Raw genomic sequence first — 23,132 nt, forward strand, 5'->3', positions numbered from 1 at the left:
GTTGGGGATACTTGCAGTTCTAATGTGTGTGTAATTGAGTGTAATTGTTTAGTAGTGCTCAGATGGTGAGGACACACTCACACAAGTGGTGAAAAACTCCCCAAATGTATGTTTACCACAGAGTGGAGGTCACATGCAGATGTACTATTATAATATTTTCAGTGTTGTGTGTGTATGAGTGGTTGTAAATGTGTGTGTGTGTGTTTGTGTCAGAATCAGAATCGCATTGATTGCTCAAGTATGTGAAAAATCATTTGTTACACATATAAGGAAGTTATAAAATGGTATAAAATGTATTTTAAAAAATAATTGGAAAAAATTCAAAAAGTTTCATTTGAAATGGATTCAGATGAATGACATGAGTCCTTGAGTTGTGTATATGTGTGTAGTTGAATGTATTGTGTTTGTATGTGTGTGTAATGAGTGTATTGTGTGTATATGTGTGTAGTTGAGTGTATTGTGTTTGTATATGTGTGTAAATGAGTGTATTGTATGTATATTTGTGTGTAGTTGAGTGTATTGTGTTTGAATATTTGTGTGTAGTTGAGTGTATTGTGTGTATATGTGTGCGTAGTTGAGTGTATTGTGTTTATATGTATGTAGTTGAGTGTATTGTGTTTGTATATGTGTGTAAATGAGTGTATATGTGTGTAGTTGAGTGTATTGTGTTTATATGTATGTAGTTGAGTGTATTGTGTGTATATGTGTGCGTAGTTGAGTGTATTGTGTTTATATGTATGTAGTTGAGTGTATTGTGTGTATATGTATGTAGTTGAGTGTATTATGTTGCGTATATGTGTGTAGTTGAGTGTATATGTGTGTAGTTGGGTGTATTGTGTTTATATGTGTGTATTGAGTTTGTGTGTATGTGTGTGTAATTGTTGTTCTGGTGTATTTTGTCTGTTTTTGTGCGTCCCGACGCCGCTCTGTCTGGGGGCGGGGCCTCCCGTGCGCGCCGCCGTGGCCCCGCCTCCTCCTCCTCTGGGGGTCTGGCTGCTGTTGTGTTTTTATGAATGAACCGAACACCAGCGACAAATCCGGTGGGAAGCGCGGACCCCGCGTCACGGGCCGAGTTTAGAAGCCGCGTGGACAGGCGCGGCTCTGGAGGGGCTGGGACGGGGGGTCGGGGGTCCCTGTCGTCAGATCGTGGGAAAGGGGTGTATGTTCTGTGTGAATGGGGTGTAGATTCTGTGTCGCCGTTGTTCTGCTGTAATTGATCTGAGCGCGCGCCCGTGGGCGGAAAACTTCAAAAGGGGCCGCGAGCACGCGCTTCACCCGTTAATTATTATTATTATTATTATTATTATTACGATGATAATTATTTAAAATATGTTACACTATGGACACACTGCATGTTGATCACTGATTGTCCAACCAGGATCAATATGTATTCAATTTATATCTCAAGTTTACTATATGAAACGTATTTGAAGTTGGGCAGAAAAAAGTAAAGTACGTCCTACTTTCTACTGATTTAATGTTTACGTATCAAACAGTAGAACAGTAATTCGACGGCCAATTATTATTGATAGTAGTAATATTGGTATTTAGTACCGTTCTTGCTTTGTAATATAAGACCAGTTTTATTTTTATTGCCATTTACAAATCCGTTTGCGTGAACGCGCAGCGCGCTCCTCCTTTCTTTCTTTTTTTGTTAGGTGCCCCCCCCCCCCCACACACACACACCAGCAGTCCCGAGTTACTCACCCACAGTACAGAGGGTTTCTCTCTCTCTCCCTCCCTTCCTCTCCCTCTCTCCCCTCCCTCCCTCCTCCTCTCCTTCTCTCTCTCTCTATCCCTCCCTCCTCCTCTAACTCTCCCTCTCTCTCTCCCCCTCCCTCCCTCCTCCCTCTCTCTCTCACTCTCCCTCTCTCTCTCCCCTCCCTCCCTCCTCCCTCTCTCTCTCCTCTCCCTCTCTCTATCCCTCCCTCTCTCTCTCTCTCTCCCCCTCCCTCCCTCCCTCTCTCTCCCTCCCTCCCTCTCTCCTGCTCTCTCTCCGGTCCGGCCGCCACAGTCGCGCTCGGTTTAAAATGCCGGGCGCCCGTCTTCCAGACCCCCCCGCTGGACGCTTGCGGCCGGGCGGCGCTTGGATCTGAGCGCCCGGTCCCCGGTGCTCGGCTGTCCGGATCCCTCTCCGGTCCTCCCGCCTCCAGGGGTGTCCCCCCCCCCCCCCCCACCTCCGGCTCTTATATTCTAACTCCGAGAATAAAGTGGGGTTTGTTGCGCCGCGGCGGCCGCCATGAGCGCCCGCGGAGAGGAGCCCGGCGAGGCGTCGGGGTCGCAGCCGCCGCCGCAGCCCGCCGAGCCGCCGAGGAGAGGACCGGGCAGACCGAGGAAGCAGCAGCAGGTTCGGTCCGGACGTTTATTAAACTTCGGGAACGTAAAATTACGCGCCGGTTCCACCGGGAATCACGTGGTCGCGCTTCTGGTATTTCCGACGTGGAGGACGGAGCTGGATTTATGTTGTTATATGTGCACAGTTGCAGTGCAGGTAGCGTCGTACCACACACACACACACACACACACACACACACACACCTTTGTGGATTCTGAGATCAGTGTGTGAAGTGGAGTGTGTGTGTGTGTGTGTGTGTGCGCCTAAACGCGGAAGTGGGGCCGGTGCTTCCTGCTCTCACCCCCTCTCTTCCTCAGGAACCCGCGGGCGAGCCGGTCCCCAAGCGGCCCAGGGGCCGTCCCAAAGGAAGCAAGAACAAGGGCCCCTCCAAAGCTGCTCAGAAGGTGAGGACACACACACACACTCACACAACACTTACAACCACACTCACACACACACAACACTTACAACCACACACACCACACACACACTCACACAACACTTACAACCACACTCACACACACACACTTACAACCACACACACACAACACTTACAACCACACACACACACACACACTCACACAACACTTACAACCACACTCACACACACACAACACTTACAACCACACACACACTCACACAACACTTACAACCACACTCACACACACACACACACAACACTTACAACCACACACACACTCACACAACACTTACAACCACACTCACACACACACACACTCACACAACACTTACAACCACACACACACTCACACAACACTTACAACCACACTCACACACAACACTCAAACAGCACTTACAACCACACACACACACACACACACACAACACTTACAACCACACTCACACACAACACTCAAACAGCACTTACAACCACACACACACACACACACTCACACAACACTTACAACCACACACACACACACACACACACAACACTTACAACCACACTCACACACACACACACACACACACACACACACACAACACTTACAACCACACACACTCACACAACACTTACAACCACACTCACACACACACTCACACAGCACTTACAACCACACACATCACTTACAACTAAACTCACACACACACACACACACACACACAGACACACACACACATACAACACTTACAACCACATTCATACACACTTACATACACACACACACATCACTTATAACCACACACACACACTTACAACCACACTCACGCAGCACTTATACCACACTCACACACACAAACATCACTTACAGCCACACTCACACTCACACAACCCCCCCCACACACACACAACACTTACAACCACACTCACACACATACACACATCACTTACAACCACACTCACACACACACACACACACTGACAACCACACGAACACAACACTTATAACCACACTCCCAAACACACACTTACAACCACATACACACACACACACACACACACACACACACACACACACCACTGAAAATATTATAACAGAACATGTGCGTGTGACGTCCGCTTGGTGGTAAATGTACGTGTTTTGGGGAGTTTTTTTTTCTGCGCTTGTGTGTGTAAGTGTGTGTGTGTGTGTGGTCTCTACTACAAGCCCTGCGCTCATTAATTAAGTCGCAAGTCGTCTTCTTCAAATTCCGGATCACCTCACCTCCCCAGGGACAGAAGTGACCGTCCCGAACCCCTCCGCGGCGGCGGCGGTCCCTGTTCTCCGAATGTGGTGACGTGTGTGGTCACGTAAGGCCACCAAAAGAGCGACACATCGAGGGAACGGCTGCTGACGAGCGACGACGAACAGGCTCGTTTTCCCCCCTCACTGCTTATCTAGCAGTAAAGCGGCACAGGTGTTATATCACTTCGTCCTACTCATCGAATCGTCCTACCAAAGGCAACTGCGCATGCGCACGCCCACGAACGCACGCTGCCATCGCTCGGTTTTCAAAGTTTAGTTGAAGTAGTTAAAGGAAAAGACGGTTCGTGCAGCACCAAATACTTGTGTTTCTGAGCCATCAGAACATACTACTCGTGGTTTATGGACAGTATAATGGTACAGGAACAGGGGCTATAAAAATATGCTGCGGTAGGAAATTCTGACAAGGCAGGACAATCCGACAGAACACCTGTTTAATCCTGTTTAATCCCGCTCAGCATTTTTTGTAAATAAAAAAAATGATAAATGATACTTCAAAAAGTAAAGTTTCTGAACGAAACTGGTTTAGTATAGGGCTGGGCGATTACACGGTGATCAGCCTGTTGATCAGCATCTTTTCCGTGTGTTTTTTCCCCCCCGAGTCTCCTGGAAGTCCCCAGTTTGAAATTTTGGCGCTTCCATTTTCGGTAAACTTCGGTGAAATTTTAGAGGTGAAATATTAAAAAAATATTTTCATTTTGGCATTGAAGCGGTGTTTGAAATTTAATGGCTGCTGTAATGTAATTTCTTAATGTGATGGAAAGAGAGGTTTGGGTAACGGTCCTATTTGGATGGGGGGGGGGGGGGGGGGGTCATATGTGTCTTCAGGATCAGAAATAAATGTGATACAGACCGAATTTGTATCGTTTAAGATGGAAAGTACACCATGGCCAGTTATTTTGCCATATCGCCCAGCCCTGCCTTTAGTGTATTAGAAATGTGTATTGAAATAACGGTATTCGATTTTGAGAGGATTTTTATACTGCAAACATAACGAAACGTCCAGGAGTGCGTATTGCGAATTAAAGTAGGTAAATCCACGTAAAATGTGGGGAGCAGTGTGTGGGGACGGTGCTTTGCTCAGTGGCACCTTGGTGGATCGGGATTCGAACCGGCAACCTTCTGACTATGGGGCCGCCACCACCCCAGTTTGAGAGTGGTGAATTTTCGCATGTGCTTAGTATGTGAAGAACATTGTTGGGTTTGTTGGTTTAGCGTCCAGACCCATTCTACAAATCTACAGGGTGGGCCATTTATATGGATACACCTTAATAAAATGGGAATGGTGTTGGTGACATTGAACACATTTTATAAGTGGTCAGGCACTTGTAAATAACTCATGAAAGAATAAAGTTACGTTAAAACCACCATTGTTTTTCTTGTGAAATTACCAATAAATTTGATGTGTCACATGACCCTCTTCCTATTGAAAAAACAAAAGTTGGATCCAAGATGGCCGACTTCAAAATGGCCACTATGGTCACCACCCATCTTGAAAATTTGCCCCCTCACAAAATCTAATGTGCCACAAACAGGACGTTAATGTCACCAACCATTCCCGTTTTATTAAGGTGGATCCATATAAATAGCCCACCCTGTAGTAAGGAATGCACAGATCGGGTACCGACCGTCTTTCACAGCTCCGCTGAAAAACCACCTTTAACGTTCCATGAAAATTGTAACTTAATTTCGTCTACAGCTGAGTTCATGTGACTCAGCGGAAGTGAAGTGACCGTCGTTGTGAAACGCTGCAGCACAGCACGTGGCGACACGGCGAGACGTGTCCTCTGCTCTTCACCATCACCCTCGGTGAGCGGTGTGTGGGGACGGTACCTTCATCAAGGGGACCTTAGTTGCACGGTCACGTTCACCTGCTGTCACAGTTGTTTTTGGTGCAGGACCGACAGGCCGAGTGCCGCTTTTAAACCCGCTGGCGGGATGGGCTCCGGCGGTGCCACAGGGCCCTGGTGAGCCGCGGCGGAGCGGCCATGATTAATTGACGAGGGTGTCGGCTTGCGGACCATTAATCCCCTGATTAAAAATGCAGCGTCGGACTTCAGAGCTACAGAGATTGGGGCTTCGCCCGGCGACCCACCCGCTCAGCCCTTTAATTTAAACTCTTAACCGGCGCCGGGCCACCCCGACAGGCCGGAGGTGCAAAGGCCGCCGAGACGTGATGCGACGCATGCCGCCTCGGCGAGGGCCGAACGCGAGGCCCGTGAATGAGGTGAAGGCCCCAACGCCGCCGAATGTATGAATGGCGTCCCCGCTCGCGAAACGGTGGCGGTGCCTTTCCGGCGTGATTTGCAAAATTCATCGGGCTCCGGCCCGGCCGGATCGGGTTCCGCCGGGTCCGCGCCTGACAAAAGGCCGGGGCCAGAGGAGCACTTTACATCCGATGAATTATTGAGGCCCGTCTTGTCTCGTTAATCGCCTTCGACTTGCGGAGGAGCGTCTCCGCCAGCTGTCGCGGCCTCCGTTTTCATTTCGGTGTCGGATGCATGCCGCGGCGAGGTGTAGAATATCATATCGCGCCAACGGGTGCAGCGAACCCACAGCTGCCACCGCGGGCCCTCATCAGGTCCGCCCATTTGCGCTCGAATGGCATGAAATTCCTGCGGTGAAACGTTACTCTCCACTCGGAGCAGAGCGCCGCGGCCTGATCAGTGTCGACTTGTCCTTCGTTCGCAGAAAGCCGAGGCTACCGGAGAGAAGAGGCCCAGAGGACGACCCAGGAAGTGGGTGAGTGAGCGTGTCGCACAACCAGTCAACTTACACAAGGTCCTTCATGTCCAGATCAAAACCCACAAACGTTCGTCTGGGAAATACGGTGATCTCGTTGACTCCGCTGTTAGGGTGGTGAACTAGAACCAACTACAACCAGGTTCAAATCCCACTTACTACCATTGTTAAAGTTAAAGTGAAGTGATTGTCACTTGTGATACACAACAGCACAGCACACTGCGACGCGGTGAAACGTGTCCTCTGTATTTAACCATGACAGCCTCCCGGGGAGCAGTGTGTGGGGACGGTGCTTTGCTCAGTGGTATCGGCAACCTTCTGATTACGGGGACTTCCCTGACGCGGGGGGGGGGGCGTGTCCCTGAGCAAGACGCGTAACCCTGAGTGTCTCCTGGGGGGGGACTGTCCCTGTCACTACTGATCGCTCTGGATAAGGGCGTCTGGTAAATGCCGTAAATCTTTTTTTGCAAGATGTGAAGGGGACCGTAGATGTCCACGCGTCCCACTCTCCTGAACAGGGTCGGTCCACGGGGGGGGCTCCGCCTCCGTACGTGGCAGCAGTTTCGAGACTGCAGTCCAAGCGTGGACGTGTCTGAGGGTCCCGCACACGCGTCATCTGAGGAGGAAACGCCCGCATGTTTCTCCGGGAGAAGGTGTTTTAGACTTTGAGGATGATGATGCACCACCCTTACCAAGCGATGTAGAAGATCCAGGAGACGTTTGGGGCTTGACTGACGAGTCTCTGTTGAGGCCTGGACGTCATCGTGGTTCCGTCGGCACGTTTGGCAGATGGAGCTTGCGCGGAACCCGATTCACTTCCTGTGGATGGTGAGTGAGACGGCGAGTCTGGAGGTCCTCCGCGGCATTCCCGAGCGACGAGCGATCGTGGCGCTGCGATCCGGATTTACCGTGCCGTAGGCCGGACCCACACGTGGCTGGTTTGCCCGCGGGCACGAGGCCAACATGGCCGCCGTCGGCGCGCCGCACCGACCCTGGTACCTTGCTACCCGGTGTCCGCCACGCGCCGCCGCACCGGGTGAAGAGCCTCGGTCGACCTTCGACTCTCGGGAACGACCCACAGCTTGCTCGACGTTGAGTTGACCCTGTTGATGGCGGCGGGAACTTTCCAAGGCGTCGCGCGCTTCAAGCTGAAATTCGGCGAATGGAATGAAGCCGAATTTTTCCAGCAAAAAAAAAAAAGAAAAAAAAAGAAATTGCCTCAGAAAATGGGAAACAGCAGCCAGATTAACATAATTCCTATAATTCTAATTAGTACAGTAAAGAACAGTAAAGTACTTAAAGGACTATTAGTACTATTAAAAGTACTATTAGTACCGTACGGTAACTAGTAAAGTATTTTTAATGCAATCATGGTGTGTCATGAAATATAACGTAATTAAATTTGTTGACATTTTTCAATTTGTCACAGCTGTTAGTAAAATGATTAGTTCGTCCAAATATGTCCACTATTTACCAAGAAGGCCCCTGTAGTTCTCTGCTGGAGAACCTCCCACAATGCACCGGGGTGATGACGCGCCCGGGAATCGCCCACCGGCTCGCTTCTTTATTTTTCCTTTTTTTTTTTTATGAATGGACTGCGGGGGCGCGTGTCTTTCCGGGCCCTTCCTCGTCTATGGGCCACTTTGTTGCGCCGCTGAAAGCCGGGCCTGCAGCCTGGCGAGCCCGGGCGGGCGCGCCGACACAGAGTGGACTTGTCGGGGACCTGGGCGTTCCGTCCCCGGATAAACAAGTCGGCTTTCTTCATTCAGCTACCGCCGGCCCTCCTGGAACTAATTATAGTCGATCCTTTTCGGCTACGAGGGGGCCGCTGGAATGTTTTCCTTGCCCCCCCCCCCCCCCCCCCAAATGGTTAATAGAAGAAGGTGGCTCTGGCCACCAGGAAGGAAAGAACGGCGCGTTTCAGCGCCTCTCGGTGCAGGCCGAGGTGTCGGGAGTTTTTTTTTTTTTTTTTTTTTACAAAACAGGCCTGTTGTCACGGCCACCCGATTGTCCTCCGATTCTGCAGGGACGTCGGGGACGGTGGCAGTTCAGTTATTAGATATAATAAAAAACGCCCCCGGCCCCGCTCCTCAGGCGGTTTGGTCCGACCCCGCGGTCCAGGGCTCCGTTTCTTTCTCTGGACCGGTACCAGGCCGCTTGCCTCGGTGCCAACCCTGGCCACCCTCCGGACCGCCCACTTGGCACCTGACCCTGCCCTCTTCAGAGCGGGTAAAAGGACGAGCGGGGTCGGTGCAGTTGGCAGGTGGCGCAGTGGGGGGCGGGCGTGAGGCAAGGGCCCTCGCACGCCAAACGTTGACCTTGGCAGCCCAGGGTCCAGCTGACGGGGTTCCTGTTGTGGCCCGAGAGGCAGGCGGCCGGACGAGACCGCGAGGCGACAAATTTCAAACAATCTTCAGTCCCGACCAAGTATTATCGGCACAGACCAAGAATTATTCCCAGAAATTTACAGAACTACGAAAAAACACATGACATTTTTCACCATATTCCAATTTTTTTATATTTTTTTACTGGTGCAACAGTATAGAATTATTGAATTGTGCGAAACGCCGCTTGACTATTTAATACGTCTTCTGGTGCTTTTTAAAGGGCGCAGGTAACCCAGTTCGTTTAAAAACAGCCCCGGCTTCGGAATCCCAGAATTCCTTTTTTTTTCCAAGGGAATAGAGGCGGCGTTGAGGTCCAGGTCGCCGCTTCCAGGGTTTATTTTGTGGCTCGGAGCTGTGAGGGTGGTGGGAGGAGGGGGGGTGGGTGGCTGGACAGGCCGCCTTCATTCTCTACATTCTCAGCCCCCCCCCTCGTCTCTCTCGCTCCATTTCTCCCCCCTCCGCTCCGCCCCCGTCCGCCGTTGGCCCGGGACTCGGAATTCCTGCCAACAGGGGCGTGTGTGCGCGGCCCGGGACTCCACACAAACCAGGAGTCGGGAGCCGGGACCACCTCAACGGATTTCCACTAGTGACCTCGGCCCCCCCCAACACCACCGTTCCCCACATACCGACCCCCACCCCCCACCCCCTTTCCTGCTGCAGCCTCTGGAAGCGCTTTAATCATTTAACTCCGAGCCGTGCAGCCGGGGAGAGGGTGAGAACGATGGGAAGAGAAGAACGGAGCGAAGGGGCGTGTGTGTGTGTGTGTGTGTGTGTGTGTGTGTGTGGGGGGTTCTTTTCCTTCTCGCCGCAAGCAGGAGAGCGGTGGACTCAGACGCTGGAGTGATGGGGCTCAAGTTATTCGACTGGCCCCTGTGATGAGAGAGAGAGAGAGAGAGAGAGCGGGATGGATGGATATGGGGAGGCGGGGTGTTTGTAGAAGCACTGAAAGGTATGTGACACGTGTTATTGATGGTCAGGGCCTCCATACAACCCAAGGTCTTCTCGGCGCGGCACTTCCTGCGGAGCAGAGACAGAAACACCACGTCGACGCCACATTACTTCAAACAGCGCAAAATGTTCACTGTTGCAAAAAAAATCTGGATTTTATTCATTTAAAATTTGTCAAGTGTGACATCATGATTTCTACTTTGGGCCAGAATGTGAAAATCATGATTTGTGCACGTTTCTCCACTGCAGTTAATGCTGATGGACAATTCAGTTCCGGGCTTGGATTCTGAGGCCCGGTTAATGGCGGGAACGAGTGCGCCGGCGGGCTCTAAATATCCGATGGGTCGCGGAGATAACAGGATCTTTATAAAAAAAGACGGGGGCAGCGGGCGCAGTGAGAAACGGAGGAAAAAGCGGAATTATTGCACCGCCTCTCCTCCTCCTCCTCCGAGCTCCTCTTTCTCCCGCTCTCGCCCCTTTGAGAAACTCTGGGAACTGATTTCACTTCAAACAGCAGAGCCTCCCGAACGGGGCAGATCCAATTTGTCTGCGCCTTTCTTTCCTTCCAGAACACCCCCCGAAAACCTCCGAACAAAAGGCCGCCTGTCCTGCCCGGAATGTTCCTCATTCCACTGTGTGGCGGACATTTTTCTCCGCTACAAAGGGCCCTTGGGCAAATTCCCCCTAATCGCAGGGTTTAGCCGGGCTCTGATAGGTGCCATTCATGGAACTGGGAGGGGGGGTGGTTGCGCTCGAAGACAGAAACGTATGTTAAGTGCACATAGGGCGCACGCTACCATGCACAGAACACATGTGAGCGTGCATAAAGAAAGATATGCACGTATGCTGCAGATGCATATGCAAATATGTTCAATATGGCTGCATTTTTAGAGGGTCTCGAATGCATGGAGTACAGTGCGCTCAAAGACAGAAACGTATGTTACGTGCTCGTAGGGCGCTCGCGACCATGCACAGTACACATGTGAGCGTGCATAGAGAAAGATATGCACGTATGCTGCAGATGCATATGCAAACGCGCTCAATATGGCTGCACTATTGGGGGGCCTAGAATGCATGGAGCACAGCGGGGCAGTGGATGAAGAAAGCGGACCACTAATCGGAAGGTCGCCAGTCGCCGCTGAGGTGCCACCGAGCAAAGCACCGTCCCCACACACGCTGCTCCGCCGAGGGTGACGGTTAAATGCAGAGGACACATTTCACCGCGTCTCACGATGACAATCACTTCACGGATTTACCAAATCAGTTCGATTCTTGATTATTTACACAATAATTTACTAATATGGCAATTTTTACATTCTAAGTTACAAATCAAAATGAACATTTTCAATTTTGTTTATTGCTCTTAAGGTCACAAAATATATATTAGAGTGAAATAAGTGGAAAATAATGTCAGACGTCACAAAGGCATGTGATTTTATTTAACAACTGATCTGATCAACCATTTTGCCAATATTTTTTTGCGATTATCTGGAAATACCACTCCGCCCACGTTAAAGCTTCCTCTTATAACCTATTACAGTATTGCAAATAACGTGTAAATTACAGTATAGTTTCTTTGCCGAAAGATCATGTTTCTTGCACTGTTGAGCACTGGCGGGCAACGCTATTGCCAAATGCAGTGACGGTGACGCGTAGCAGTATAGGCGGTACGCCAGCATGCACAGAGAGTATTTTAGCACCAATAAAGAGAATTCATAGACGTTAACTGTGTGTATCTAGAATATAGAATGCATGTGTGGGTGCATACAGGGTATATAAACATGCATTAATTGGCTGTGAACGTGTATAGAGAATGTCGGTCAGGATGTATTACAGAGTATGTGTGTGTATTTAATGTATATAGAGCACATCATATCATGCATATTGAATATGTTGGTGTTTATAATGCATGCAAGTGTGTATACAGTATGCTAGCATGGATAGAAAGTATTTGAGCAGTTTGTAGCTAAGTGAGAATGAGAAATATGAGAGTGTCGACAGAGAGTATGTGAGTGTGAATAATGACAACACAGTACAGGCCAAAAGTCTGGACACCTTCTCATTCAATGTGTTTTCTTTATTTTCATGACCATTTACGTTGGTAGATTCTCACTGAAGGCATCAAAACTATGAATGAACACATGTGGAGTTATGTACTTAACAAAAAGTGGAGACCTGACCTCCACAGTGACCGGACCTGAACCCAGTCCAGATGGTTTAGTATGAGCTGGACCAACAAGTGCTAAACACCTCTGGGAACTCCTTCAAGACTGTTGGAGAAGCACTTCAGGTGACGACCTCTTGAAGTTCATCGAGAGAATGCCAAGAGTGTGCAAAGCAGTAATCAGAGCAAAGAAACTAGAATATAAAACATGTTTTCACTTATTTCACCTTTTTTTGTTAAGTACAGAACTCCACATGTGTTCATTCATAGTTTTGATGCCTTCAGTGAGAATCTACCAACGTAAATGGTCCTGAAAATAAAGAACGTTGAATGTGAAGGTGTGTCCAGACTTTTGGCCTGTACTGTATATGTGTATATGTTTGAGTGTATAGAATGCATGTGAATGCGAGGGTGTAAAAGAGTATATGTGTGTGCATATAATGCACATCAGGGTGTGTATAGATGCATTTCCCTTGCATACGTGTGTGTTAGGTGCTACCAAGGGCCTGAACCCAGGAGGTCTGCTGCTGGGGGGGGGGCTGGGGGTTCCTGGGTGGTGAACTGTGGGGAGTCCTTGGGTGGGTTTTGTCAGAATCAGTGAGGCTGTTTTTCATTTTCCCTCCCTGTTTTTTTTTTTTACATTTTTCCTCAACAGCAGTGAGAAAGAATGCGCTGGAGAAAAAAAAAAAACTGAAAATGCAGACCATGTGTTGGAGTTTACGGTGGAAGTCTGTGTTTTGTATTTTGGGATCTTTTCTGTGAACTGGTTCTGTGATTAATTTTCCCAAAAGTAAGTGAAAAGGGAGAGAAATGCGTGTCATGTTCGGACATGCAGGGAGCCACGGTCACACAGCGGCAAAAAAAAAAAAAAAAAAACACCCCGCGATGCAATTCCCAACGCGGCATTCCGGGGAACGGCGGCGGCTCCGGAGGTGTCGTCTCATTCCAGATCATGTTCAATCATCCCCTCATCCGCTCGCGACGGGAAGCCGCCTGCGGGGTCAAGTTCGGGGATGTCTGGGGTCACGGGCGAGGTCACGCCCCGCCAGAACCGGCCTGCGGCCCTCGGGCTGATTTATTTCCCTCTCGCTTCCACAAAATTGGGCCTCGCGAGAAACATTTTTAAAAAAAAAAGACTCGGAACGAGAGCAGGAACTTTTTACACTTCCCCCTGCGGGCCTGAGTGGGAGGTTTGCAGTGAAGGTATGGAATTAAGGAGGATGTGTGTGTGTGTGTGTGTGTGTGAATCGAAAGCCCCACTTAATTTCCATTAAAATCCCGACCGTACTTGTACGAATGTACGAAGAAGATGTCATTTTATGTCATTTTAAAGTGGCTCCCGGACTTGAAACGAGCCAGATCTGGCTGCCTGACTGTGCCTCGGCACGTCCCCGGCGGCCGTGTCCGCGACTTGTAGCTGCCTGTGGGCCACGCCGGTGCCCGGGCGGCCCGTGCCGAGTCCTGCCCGTGGAAAGATCCACAAGAGACACAACCTGCAGACGTCACCACGGCACGTGGGCTACCGAGAGAGTTCAAAATGTCTTCTTTTGCTGGACACCTAAAAAAGACCTAAAACGAATACAAATTCATATTCTGGGTCCATAAGAGCTACGCAGGAAACGCGCCGTAGTCTTTGTCCTGAATTATTGAGAAGTGCAGGAAAAGTGTACATTATTGAAACCGCCCCTGACCAGTTTAACCCCCGTCCACCTCGCTTTGTTGTTGTTGTTTTTTTTTTTTTACATCCGATCGGTTGCGGCGTAACACGAACCCCGAGGCTGCAATAAGACTCCCGCCGGGGATGGTCCTGCAGGCCGGGCTGACCGGAGGGCCTACAAGTCCCGAGGCCCTTCCTGGACCTTCTAAAGCCCAGGGTGTCTTCACCGGCTCGAGGGACGCGGCCTCCTGTACCGTACGCGCGCTCCTCGTCGCTGTTAATCGGTGGAGGAAAGATGCCCTTTCCTGGCTGATGCGGCCCATTTTTTACCGTGGGGTGAACGTCTCTCTCCCGCCAGTCGGAGGTGAGCGTTGCGGTCGGCGTTCTATTTCTGAGAAGGCGCCCCGGTTCGGCGCTGTTGACCTCACGCGAATGAAACGCCCGCCTGCCGAAGGCCCTCGATCGGGCAGAGTTGTTAAAGTTTAATGGTGTAAATGCTACGGCAGAGACGTCGTTGTAATCAGAAACATGCGTGACGCGCGCCGTAGCGGGGCCCACCGCCCTCCACAAATTATACAGCTCAAGGAGGGAACAAAAAAGCAGATTCGATGGGTGAGAGGCCGACTTTCAGCCAAAATTGTGACGTAAGTATCCAACGAAAGCTCTTGATCAGTGTTTCGTACTGGTAAAGGGATATGGACAAATTCTTATTGATTTTACAGTAATCAATCAAAAGCCAACTGACTACAGTGGCTGTTTTTTTCATTTAAACGTTGTTCACTACGTATACCGTCATCCATGTATTTTTTTTTTAATATGACGTTTTAATACGGTAAATGCTTGAAAGGAGGTAAATGTGCAGGGTCCATGGGTGAAAGGTCATTGCAGTAATTATCTTTTTTTTTTTTTTTTTTTTTTAACCGTTAACTAACCGAGTAAACAGACGGTAATTGGCACTCGTCTCATGCTCGCCGTACTCGCTCTGATCACAGAGCGCGACTTCCTCCGTTAAAACTTAAACCCCATTAACAGGGCGCGGGGAGGCGGGGTGTGCCGTTAAATTCTGCACTTTGGGATTTCCGCTTCTGGGTGAGGAGCCTTGGTGTGAACCAAAAGCAGCAGAGGAATGTGATTCGGGCTCATCTCTCTGTAGGACCTGCACGTCCCATGGAGTCCTAAATATATAAAGTCCATTCCCAGGGCTGTAGGATTTACTGTTATGATTTGTGAAATGGGATTTATTTCTTCATGAGAGGAGAGTTAAGTGTTAAAACATCCATATTTTTAGACGTGGAATCAGTAGGGCTGTGAAATGTGTTAATGATTAAGTTTAAATATGTAACGTGAACATATAGAAACGTTCACGTGTCATGGCTTGAGTGTGGGCGTGTCTGCTGTGCAGGGAGCACAGGATTGGCAACCAATCGCTGTTTTCCCCGCACAACAACATAGCCACTTAACCTCTGTAAACCTGTCCAAGGCCCCGTCTAACACGAGAAGCCGGGATCTCGGCTCCTAAAAAACCTGCGTCCACGCGTTTTTTTTCGAGAAAACGTTCACGTGTGGAAGGGGCATAATTTACCGATGCGATCACCCTTATTCAGAGCGACTTACAATCAGTAGTTACAGAGACAGTCCCCCCCTGGAGACACTCAGGGTTCAGTGTCTTGCTCAGGGACACGATGGTAGTAAGTGGGGTTTGAACCTGGGTCTTCTGGTTCACAGGCGAGTGTGTTACCCGCTAGGCTACCACCACCCCTTTTGCATTTGCATTCATTATTATCGTACGAATGGTTTTGATCGGCCGCCACTCACTCTGTGCCGTTAAAGGTGGCCGATCCACAATTCAGTTCCGCCTGATTCCTAGTGGAAGGGAAGCTCTTCCATCGACGAGCCTCCTTCTGAAGAATTCATTGTCATGGACTGATCTGATCAGGTGGCATCTGGGTCATTAGTGGGCGTGGACGCCTTCCAGGCGACGCCCTGATGACTCAGACATCGGAACTCGGACTGCACATGAATGTTAATCCCAGGCCGGATCCGATCCGGCTTTCGTGCCCGAAAAGGTTGATCTTGATTTATTAATTGGGCGGTTAGAGGTGTTCCGGGCGAGCGAGTTTAAATCGCAGTGGCGTGCATCGTGCACGGCTCGCCACAAACGGCGGATCGTGTTGTTTGCACGGTGCTTTGTGCGCAGCGTTATGCCGCCTACGCAAAGTCGAGACGGTCGTGCTCTGAGCATGTTCCCCGAAGAGAAAAGGTGGATTAGCGTACGCCATTAACGGCTGCCTGGAACCGCAGAACCTGCGGAACCTGGCCGCTGAATGGAAGCGTTCAGCAGGACGCCATCTTCCCAACTTCCCTCCGACGCCGCCTGCATTCCTCCTGCCGGATCCTCGCGCCGTCGAAAGTGCCAGCTGTTCCCGGCAATCCGGGTGGGCGGCGGGGGTGCGAACTGCTCAGCTGTCAAGCATCACCACTTCCTGTGGGCCGCGGCGGCACCGCTCGGCATTCGTGATGCCACGGCGGGCGGGGGCACAATGCGCGCCTTGTCTCTCCAGGCCTCCCGCCCGCGCTTCCTGGGCCAAGGCAGCGCCGCTCGGAGCTTAGAAGGCACTTCGGTGTCACCGGCCCGGAATACGGTCACCTCCAGAGCGACCGTCAACGATAGTCAAACTGCAAACGGTAGAACTATTTAATCCGATTAATTGCAGTGTTGCGGTGGATTAATCGAGATCATTCGATTAAATCGTATTTGTTTTAATCGAATTTGATTCTGCATGAGCAAACAGACTCAAGAAAAAGGGAATATTTATAAAACTATGTGGTATTTTCTGCGATGAACAGATTATTATTGCCGGAATTAAATTAATCCCGCTCCCCAGCCTGCTCCTGGCCAGGCTATATGTCATATTTTTACAGATTATGCAAGAATGCCTGCCGGATAATGTAGTCGTGTTAACCGGGACTCAAGTTCATGCACAGCATCTGATTTCCAGAGCTGCAAAATCATTCTCGTAGCAATTATCATCCCTTGCATGATAGGGTGCTGCACCGAGAGGCTTTGGGGGTTATCTCCCAATCGTAAACATCCAGAGACCAGACCTGCACCGACCACGCAATGGGGAAATGGACAGAAAAACTGCCTTCGACTGATGCCAAGCATTAATGGAAGAGGAACTAACTGTGATAACGCTCTCCTCCCAGATGGCACCTTCAACCTGAACCCCTAACTCCTCCCCCATGCGTTCTGCAAAGAGCGTGTGGATCCCTAACTCATCTAGACGATGAGAGTATTCCTGCAGAATGTGCGTTAATGTGCGTTTTAAAGATTCAGATTTTTCTTAATTTAAGGTTCCAGTGGGGACAGTCCCCCCCTGGAGACACTCAGGGTTAAGTGTCTTGCTCAGGGACACGATGGTAGTAAGTGGGGTTTGAACCTGGGTCTTCTGGTTCATAGGCGAGTGTGTTACCCGCTAGGCTACTACCACCCTACTCCCACTACTACCACACAGATTGAGGTGCAAAGGCAAAGACTTCATCAATGTATTGATTCTGGGGTGGTAGTAGCCTAGTAGTAGTAGCCTTGTTGAAAGACCCAGATTCAAACCACGCCTACTACCATCGTGACACCATCCCTGAACAGGGGTACTAGAATCATAAACCGTCTGTTGGGAAATGCACGTGGCTCGGGGCTTTCGTATAATCGGCCTTCAGGAACTGAGTTTGCAGTAACACGTCTGTCTTTCTCTCCTTTCAGCCACAGCAAGTGGTCCAGAAAAAGCCTGCTCAGGTGAGAACCTCCCGCTTCCTACGTCCTGCCTCGAACCGCTTGTCAGTCAGCGTGCGTCAGATCGCGGAGGCGAGTGGCTCCTCGGGAGCTCCCGAATGCCTCCCGACCCAAAAATGAAGGCCTGCCGGGAGTCCTGGGAGTTGGTGTGTGAAGGTCTGCTGCGGCGTGGAGGGGAATTGTGGGTTAAGGGCGGCCCGGAGCGGCCCTCGAGGTCCCACCTGACCCGGCCTGGGGAGGACAGGGGTCCAGGACAATGTAAATCTCCCCGCGCTATGCCGGGAATCCGGGACGGCCGCTCGGATGGACGCGCGATTTGGCAGAAAGGATTGGATTTGAAGGGCGGGATTCCTTTGTGGAGGCGAACAATGGACGGGGAGCGGCGTCTCTGGAGCGCCGCTTTCATCTCCGGCTTTGGCCGTTCGTTACGTGTCACCCTCACTGTGTTCAGCAAGTCAGAAGAAATGGGTTCTGCACGCCTGGAGACGGAAAACGTGGCCGCAACGCCAACACTTACGTTCCCACGCGCACACGCTGGTCTCCTTCTGATGGTCCTTTAGTCAGGATTAGAGCCGTAATCGGGCTTGTAGAACACGTTTACCGCCAGTCATGCGGTGAGGATAGGTACTACAGGCCGGTGAGCGATCAGGTACCAGATCTGGCGATTAAAGCCAGTTGATGTGAAAATGAATCGGCGCTCTGGATTTAATGGCGTACGTGTACATCGTAAGTCGAGGCCTTCGGAAGGAAAGCCACTTGTTGCATGATTTTTTCGTGTTGGTGTAGTGGGACAGACACACACACACACACACACACACGCCAGGGATCTGCATATCGCTGCGTGCTCGCTGGTGTGAACTGCTCTTCAGTGTGAATGCATAACCGATGCCGATTGGCTGCAGTGTGAGAACAGAAAACACACACACACACACGCTTGTGTTGTAAAGCTGCTCTGGACCGTATGGAAGGTCATAGTGGGCGGGTCTCCGCTCAGACCCCGCCTCAGACTCAGGTAGACGCCGTCGCGCTGCTTCACAGCCGAGGAGTCCGCCTGGGAAAGGAACGCCGGCGATCCTCCATGTGGAAAATCCGCCGCCGGTCACCCGCCTGGACGGAAATACACCCGTCCTGCTCTCGTGGGCGTCCGTGGCGTTAAAAACGGGAGAACAAACCTATTGACAGACATCGCCACAGCGAAGGAAACGAACTATTGTTATTATTATTATTATATTGAATTCTGATTGTGGGTCAGATAATAGTGACAATGTGACTAATCTATTTTATAGATGTTGGAGTGTGTGTGTGTGTGTGTGTGTGTTGACCCGGACGCTTCTCTCTGTGTTCCAGGAAGAGGAGGAGGAGGAGGCGGAGTCTGCAGAGGAAGACTAAACAACCACAGGATTTTACCTCTACCTCAATCAGCTGTCAGGTCTTTGGAAGGGAAAAGACGGCCTTGACCACTTATTGTTGACTTTCCACTCATATTTTCACTTTTTGGGTTTCTTTTTGCCGTGTTGGGGGTTTGTTTTCCTCGTTGTCGTTGTATTTGTAGTTTCTGTCCGAGACGAACACACGCCACACCTCACCACACCAACCGCAAAGAAATAATGCAGAGGTGGGCGGGGCCTCTACCGTTCCACCTCCCCATACAAACTGCTGTAAGCATGAAGGTGCAGGGGTCTCACACATTCACACACACACACACACACCTGACTGTTTCTCCAGGCCTCGTTGGCTGTAAGAAACCCAGTCTGTTTTTGTCCTTCAGAAATGATCAGAAACACACACACACACACACACACACACTCTCTCACTCAGGAGACCGGAGCAGCACCTCGCCCCCTCTGGTCACTGCAGGACGCCTCTCTGTGTTTAAATGAGCCGGAGAAGGATTTCTCATTCAGGTGACACACACACACACACACACACAACCTCTAGTGTCAGACCACCAAAAGACAGGAGGAAGATTTATTCTCATGTCCAGTCCAGGCGTTGTTATGTGTGGATCAGGTGACCTCAGGTGATCTGAACTGACCTCTGAATTTAGACGAGAAGAGTAAACTCCAATTTTTTTCGTATGAGATAGCTAAGAAATATATTTTTTAGCCCTAAAATATCTTATGTAACCAATCGATTTTATTGAATGCGCTCATCTAATGCGCTACTTTGCCTTATTACCAAAATGAAGCTAGAATTGTCGGTTTAATTATGCTTGTATGAATAACATATGAATAGTGTATGATTACTAGATTCAACTTTCTAAAATTATTTTGGTTGGGGGGGGGGGGGCTTTATACACTACAGCTGAAAACTTGGATAAAAAAACTGACTGCTCTTACATTATATCATATTAGAAAAAACACTGTAAGTGTTGAAGTGGAATTGAAAGGATGTGGTAAAAATCACCTGCCTTTATTGCCACACATTTTTGGAAAAAAACTGCTTTTATCCAGAAGTCAGCAGCCAATAGTTTCAGCCTTTGTATTTCTAGAGACTTGTATTTCCAAACCCGTCACTTCCCGTTTGTTTTATACAATTCCAATGATTGATTTTGATGAAATGTGGTGAAGCGGCGCATCATATATTTTAAAATCCTGAGGCTGGGCCCAGATTGTCCTCCCTGTCTTTGGTGGTCCGCCATCGTAGACGAGCTCGAGTTGGAACATTGTAGTCGGAACGGGCCGCTCTCGCCGCTTTTCCGAGGTTTCTTCGCGTATGACAGCTTTAAGCCGCTTGGTTGAAAAGGGAAACGCAGCAGCGCAAGAACGAGAGATGGAAATAAATCAGAAACCAGAAGAACAAAGCACACGTTACCTCACGTCCTGGCGCGTTCCCCAGGGGCCTGCACTGATGGCCGCTGATGCAGTACCTCCTCGACCGGGAATAAAACACACACACACACACACACACACACACACAGGAAACTACCTCCGATTTCCGCAGCCACCAACACACACACACACGAGACAGCAACGCGTGCCGACACACTTACACACTTGCTCACGTCTGAGGTCTTGGGGGGGTTTTCTATGTAGAAATCATAAGCAGCTACGGGGGAAAAAATAAAAGTACTGTTTGTTTTTTTTGTAATTTTCCATTTTTCCCCCTTCATTTAGCCTTTATCTAACATTTGTAACGAGACACTTCTCTTCTCTCTGCGTTTGGGAGCTCTCTTATCCATACTGTTAACTTGAATATATATTTTGTACTGGTTTTACTCAATGGTTTCTAATGGAATTGAGAGTTGGGATGACACTAAATGATGTTATTACGAATGTTTTTTTTGTTTTTTTTCTCAGAACTATGTACTATTCAAATATGTACCTCAAGCAAACTGATAAAAAAAATGGACTAATAATCAATTGACAAACGCCTACCTCCAGTCTTGAAAAGGAATGATTTTTTTTTTGCCTGGTTTGATAATGTATAATAAATCTGTTAGGACTGCAAAAGTTCCCATTTTTAAGTATTTTATAACCATTAACCTCTGAACCTAGAGCAGAACTTTCATTTCGCCGGGGAGGAAAGAGCCTTCAGAAAACTTGAAGTTTTTGCAGGTTTGGGTAAAAATTATGTTTTTTTTTTTTTTTTTTTGTATATTCATGTTTTGGGAAATTGGTAGATTTTGTGTTATACTTCATTAGTGATTTTTGTGTACTTTACACAATGTGATTTATTTTCTCTTTTTTCTGTCCTCTTCTTCTTTTAAACGGATGTATTTCTCAATCTCGTCACCATGGCGACCTTTGGCATTCTGACCTTGGCCCGAGGGAGAGCTGCAGAGTGCTAGTGAACGCGTCGGTTGCGCCGGTTCACGGCTGGAATCTAGAGCCACGCCCCTTCGCACCCGCCCCAAAAACCAGCTTTTCAAACAATAATGAGCCGTTACTGGTGATTCGTCCAGATTGTGAAATTTTGTGTCGTTTGGACACCTGGCCAGCAGGGGGCAGTGAACCGGCGTGACCTGGCACGCTGGGATTCCGAATCGACGCCTGCCGTATGGGAAAGGTCACCAAAAGTCATGCAGACTCCATATACAGAACGCATCCTCATGGGCCATCATCTCAGAACCTTGAGCAGATGCTCCTCACGTGAAGTTTGGAACTGCATGGTTTTTACGGGCCGTTTCCACCACTTCAACACTCCCGGAGGTGAAGGCCGGCACGTCTGCCTCTGGCTCTTCTATTTTACCTCCAGCATGTATCTGCAGAAGGCGACGTTCATGTGCCTTGAGCTCTGGGAGTCTTAACGAAGTTGAATATCATGTACAATCGAATACACAGTGCTACCTCCAGAAGGCCTGCTGTTACCTCACTGTTCGACCTCATATCCCTGGTGGCGGAGAGCCTCCCAGGTCCGTACGTTATCTTCATTATGCAACTTCCGTGGGTCCAGAAGCTTCTCGCCTCGGCCGTTCTTCACCCAGCGTCGCTTGCCTTCTCTGTGTAGATCCTCACCGCCTTGTTCAGCACAATAAAAGTTATGGTGCTCGTGACCTGTGGCGTCTGTTGTGGTTTTTATGGGAATCTGAGCATCATGATGTTTAATTAACCGCTGATTGTGAAATCATCATATTTCTACGTTGAAATTATAGTATTTCTCAATCAGTTTAATTGGTAGATGAGAAGAAGATGACGTGACGACACATTTTATGCACGACGTGTGTATTATTTTAGTTCTGAGCAGGTCAGTGGTGGCCTAGCGAGTAAGGACACGGTCTCGTAATCAGAAGGTTGCGGGTTCGAATCCCGAACCGCCAAGGTGCCACCGAGGTCCCCTTGATGAAGGTACGGTCCCCATACACTGGTCCACTGCTTGAAGCTCCTGTTCAGAAAGTTCCGGGTGGTGACCAGGTGGCGAGGAAGAGGCTGGAGACTCCTCACATTTTCCTGTCCTCCTGCTCCGTCTTCCACATCGCCACATCCACGACGTTCACGCCCCGACGCTTCCGGGCGGCGAATGTCTTCTCCTCCCACCTACGCTGGTTAACAACACACACTGATGGAGCAACATCCCAGCCGCACTGGAGATGGAGTGATTGGGTAAGAAGTTAAAGTGGGCGGAGCTTCAACACCAAACATGATAATTGTAGCTTTTATGTTCAGTCATCTTCATATTAAAACTAATGATATTCAGAGATCATTCATCAGTTAATGGATGAAGTAAAGTAGCTTGTCCTGAAGAATACATGAATGATGCACCACGTAGAGGTCTCAATCCCACCAAAGCTGAACTAATATTCATTCCTGCAGATTCTTCAATGCACCATCCGACCTCTACAACTCATACAAAATGCAGCAGCACGACTGATCTTCAACCTTCCCAAGTTCTCTACAACGCCCCTCTACTACGTTCCCTCCACTGGCTCCCAGTAGCTGCACGCATCAGGTTCAAAATACTGAT

General features: G+C 49.4%; 1 protein-coding gene across 1 annotated transcript; it reads left to right on the plus strand.

Moving 5' to 3' along the window:
* Window positions 1-2,035: 2,035 nt before the first annotated feature.
* hmga2 (high mobility group AT-hook 2) lies at window positions 2,036-22,184 on the plus strand. The gene is made up of 5 exons (XM_028954904.1): window positions 2,036-2,347; window positions 2,653-2,739; window positions 6,733-6,783; window positions 17,700-17,732; window positions 19,077-22,184. The coding sequence occupies exons 1-5, from the start codon at window positions 2,240-2,242 to the stop codon at window positions 19,116-19,118; spliced, it is 321 nt and encodes a 106-aa protein (XP_028810737.1). The 5' UTR covers window positions 2,036-2,239; the 3' UTR covers window positions 19,119-22,184.
* The last annotated feature ends 948 nt before the right edge of the window (window positions 22,185-23,132 follow it).

The sequence above is a fragment of the Denticeps clupeoides genome, chromosome 15, assembly GCF_900700375.1.
Source record: "Denticeps clupeoides chromosome 15, fDenClu1.1, whole genome shotgun sequence".
NCBI lineage: Eukaryota > Metazoa > Chordata > Actinopteri > Clupeiformes > Denticipitidae > Denticeps > Denticeps clupeoides.

Excerpts from the sequence above, each read along its gene's own strand:
- hmga2 (XM_028954904.1), top strand. The coding sequence starts at position 2,240 with ATGAGCGCCCGCGGAGAGGAGCCCGGCGAGGCGTCGGGGTCGCAGCCG. Across the intron at positions 2,348-2,652 it reads GACCGAGGAAGCAGCAGCAG|GAACCCGCGGGCGAGCCGGT; the intron begins GTTCGGTCCGGA and ends TCTCTTCCTCAG. Across the intron at positions 17,733-19,076 it reads TCCAGAAAAAGCCTGCTCAG|GAAGAGGAGGAGGAGGAGGC; the intron begins GTGAGAACCTCC and ends TCTGTGTTCCAG.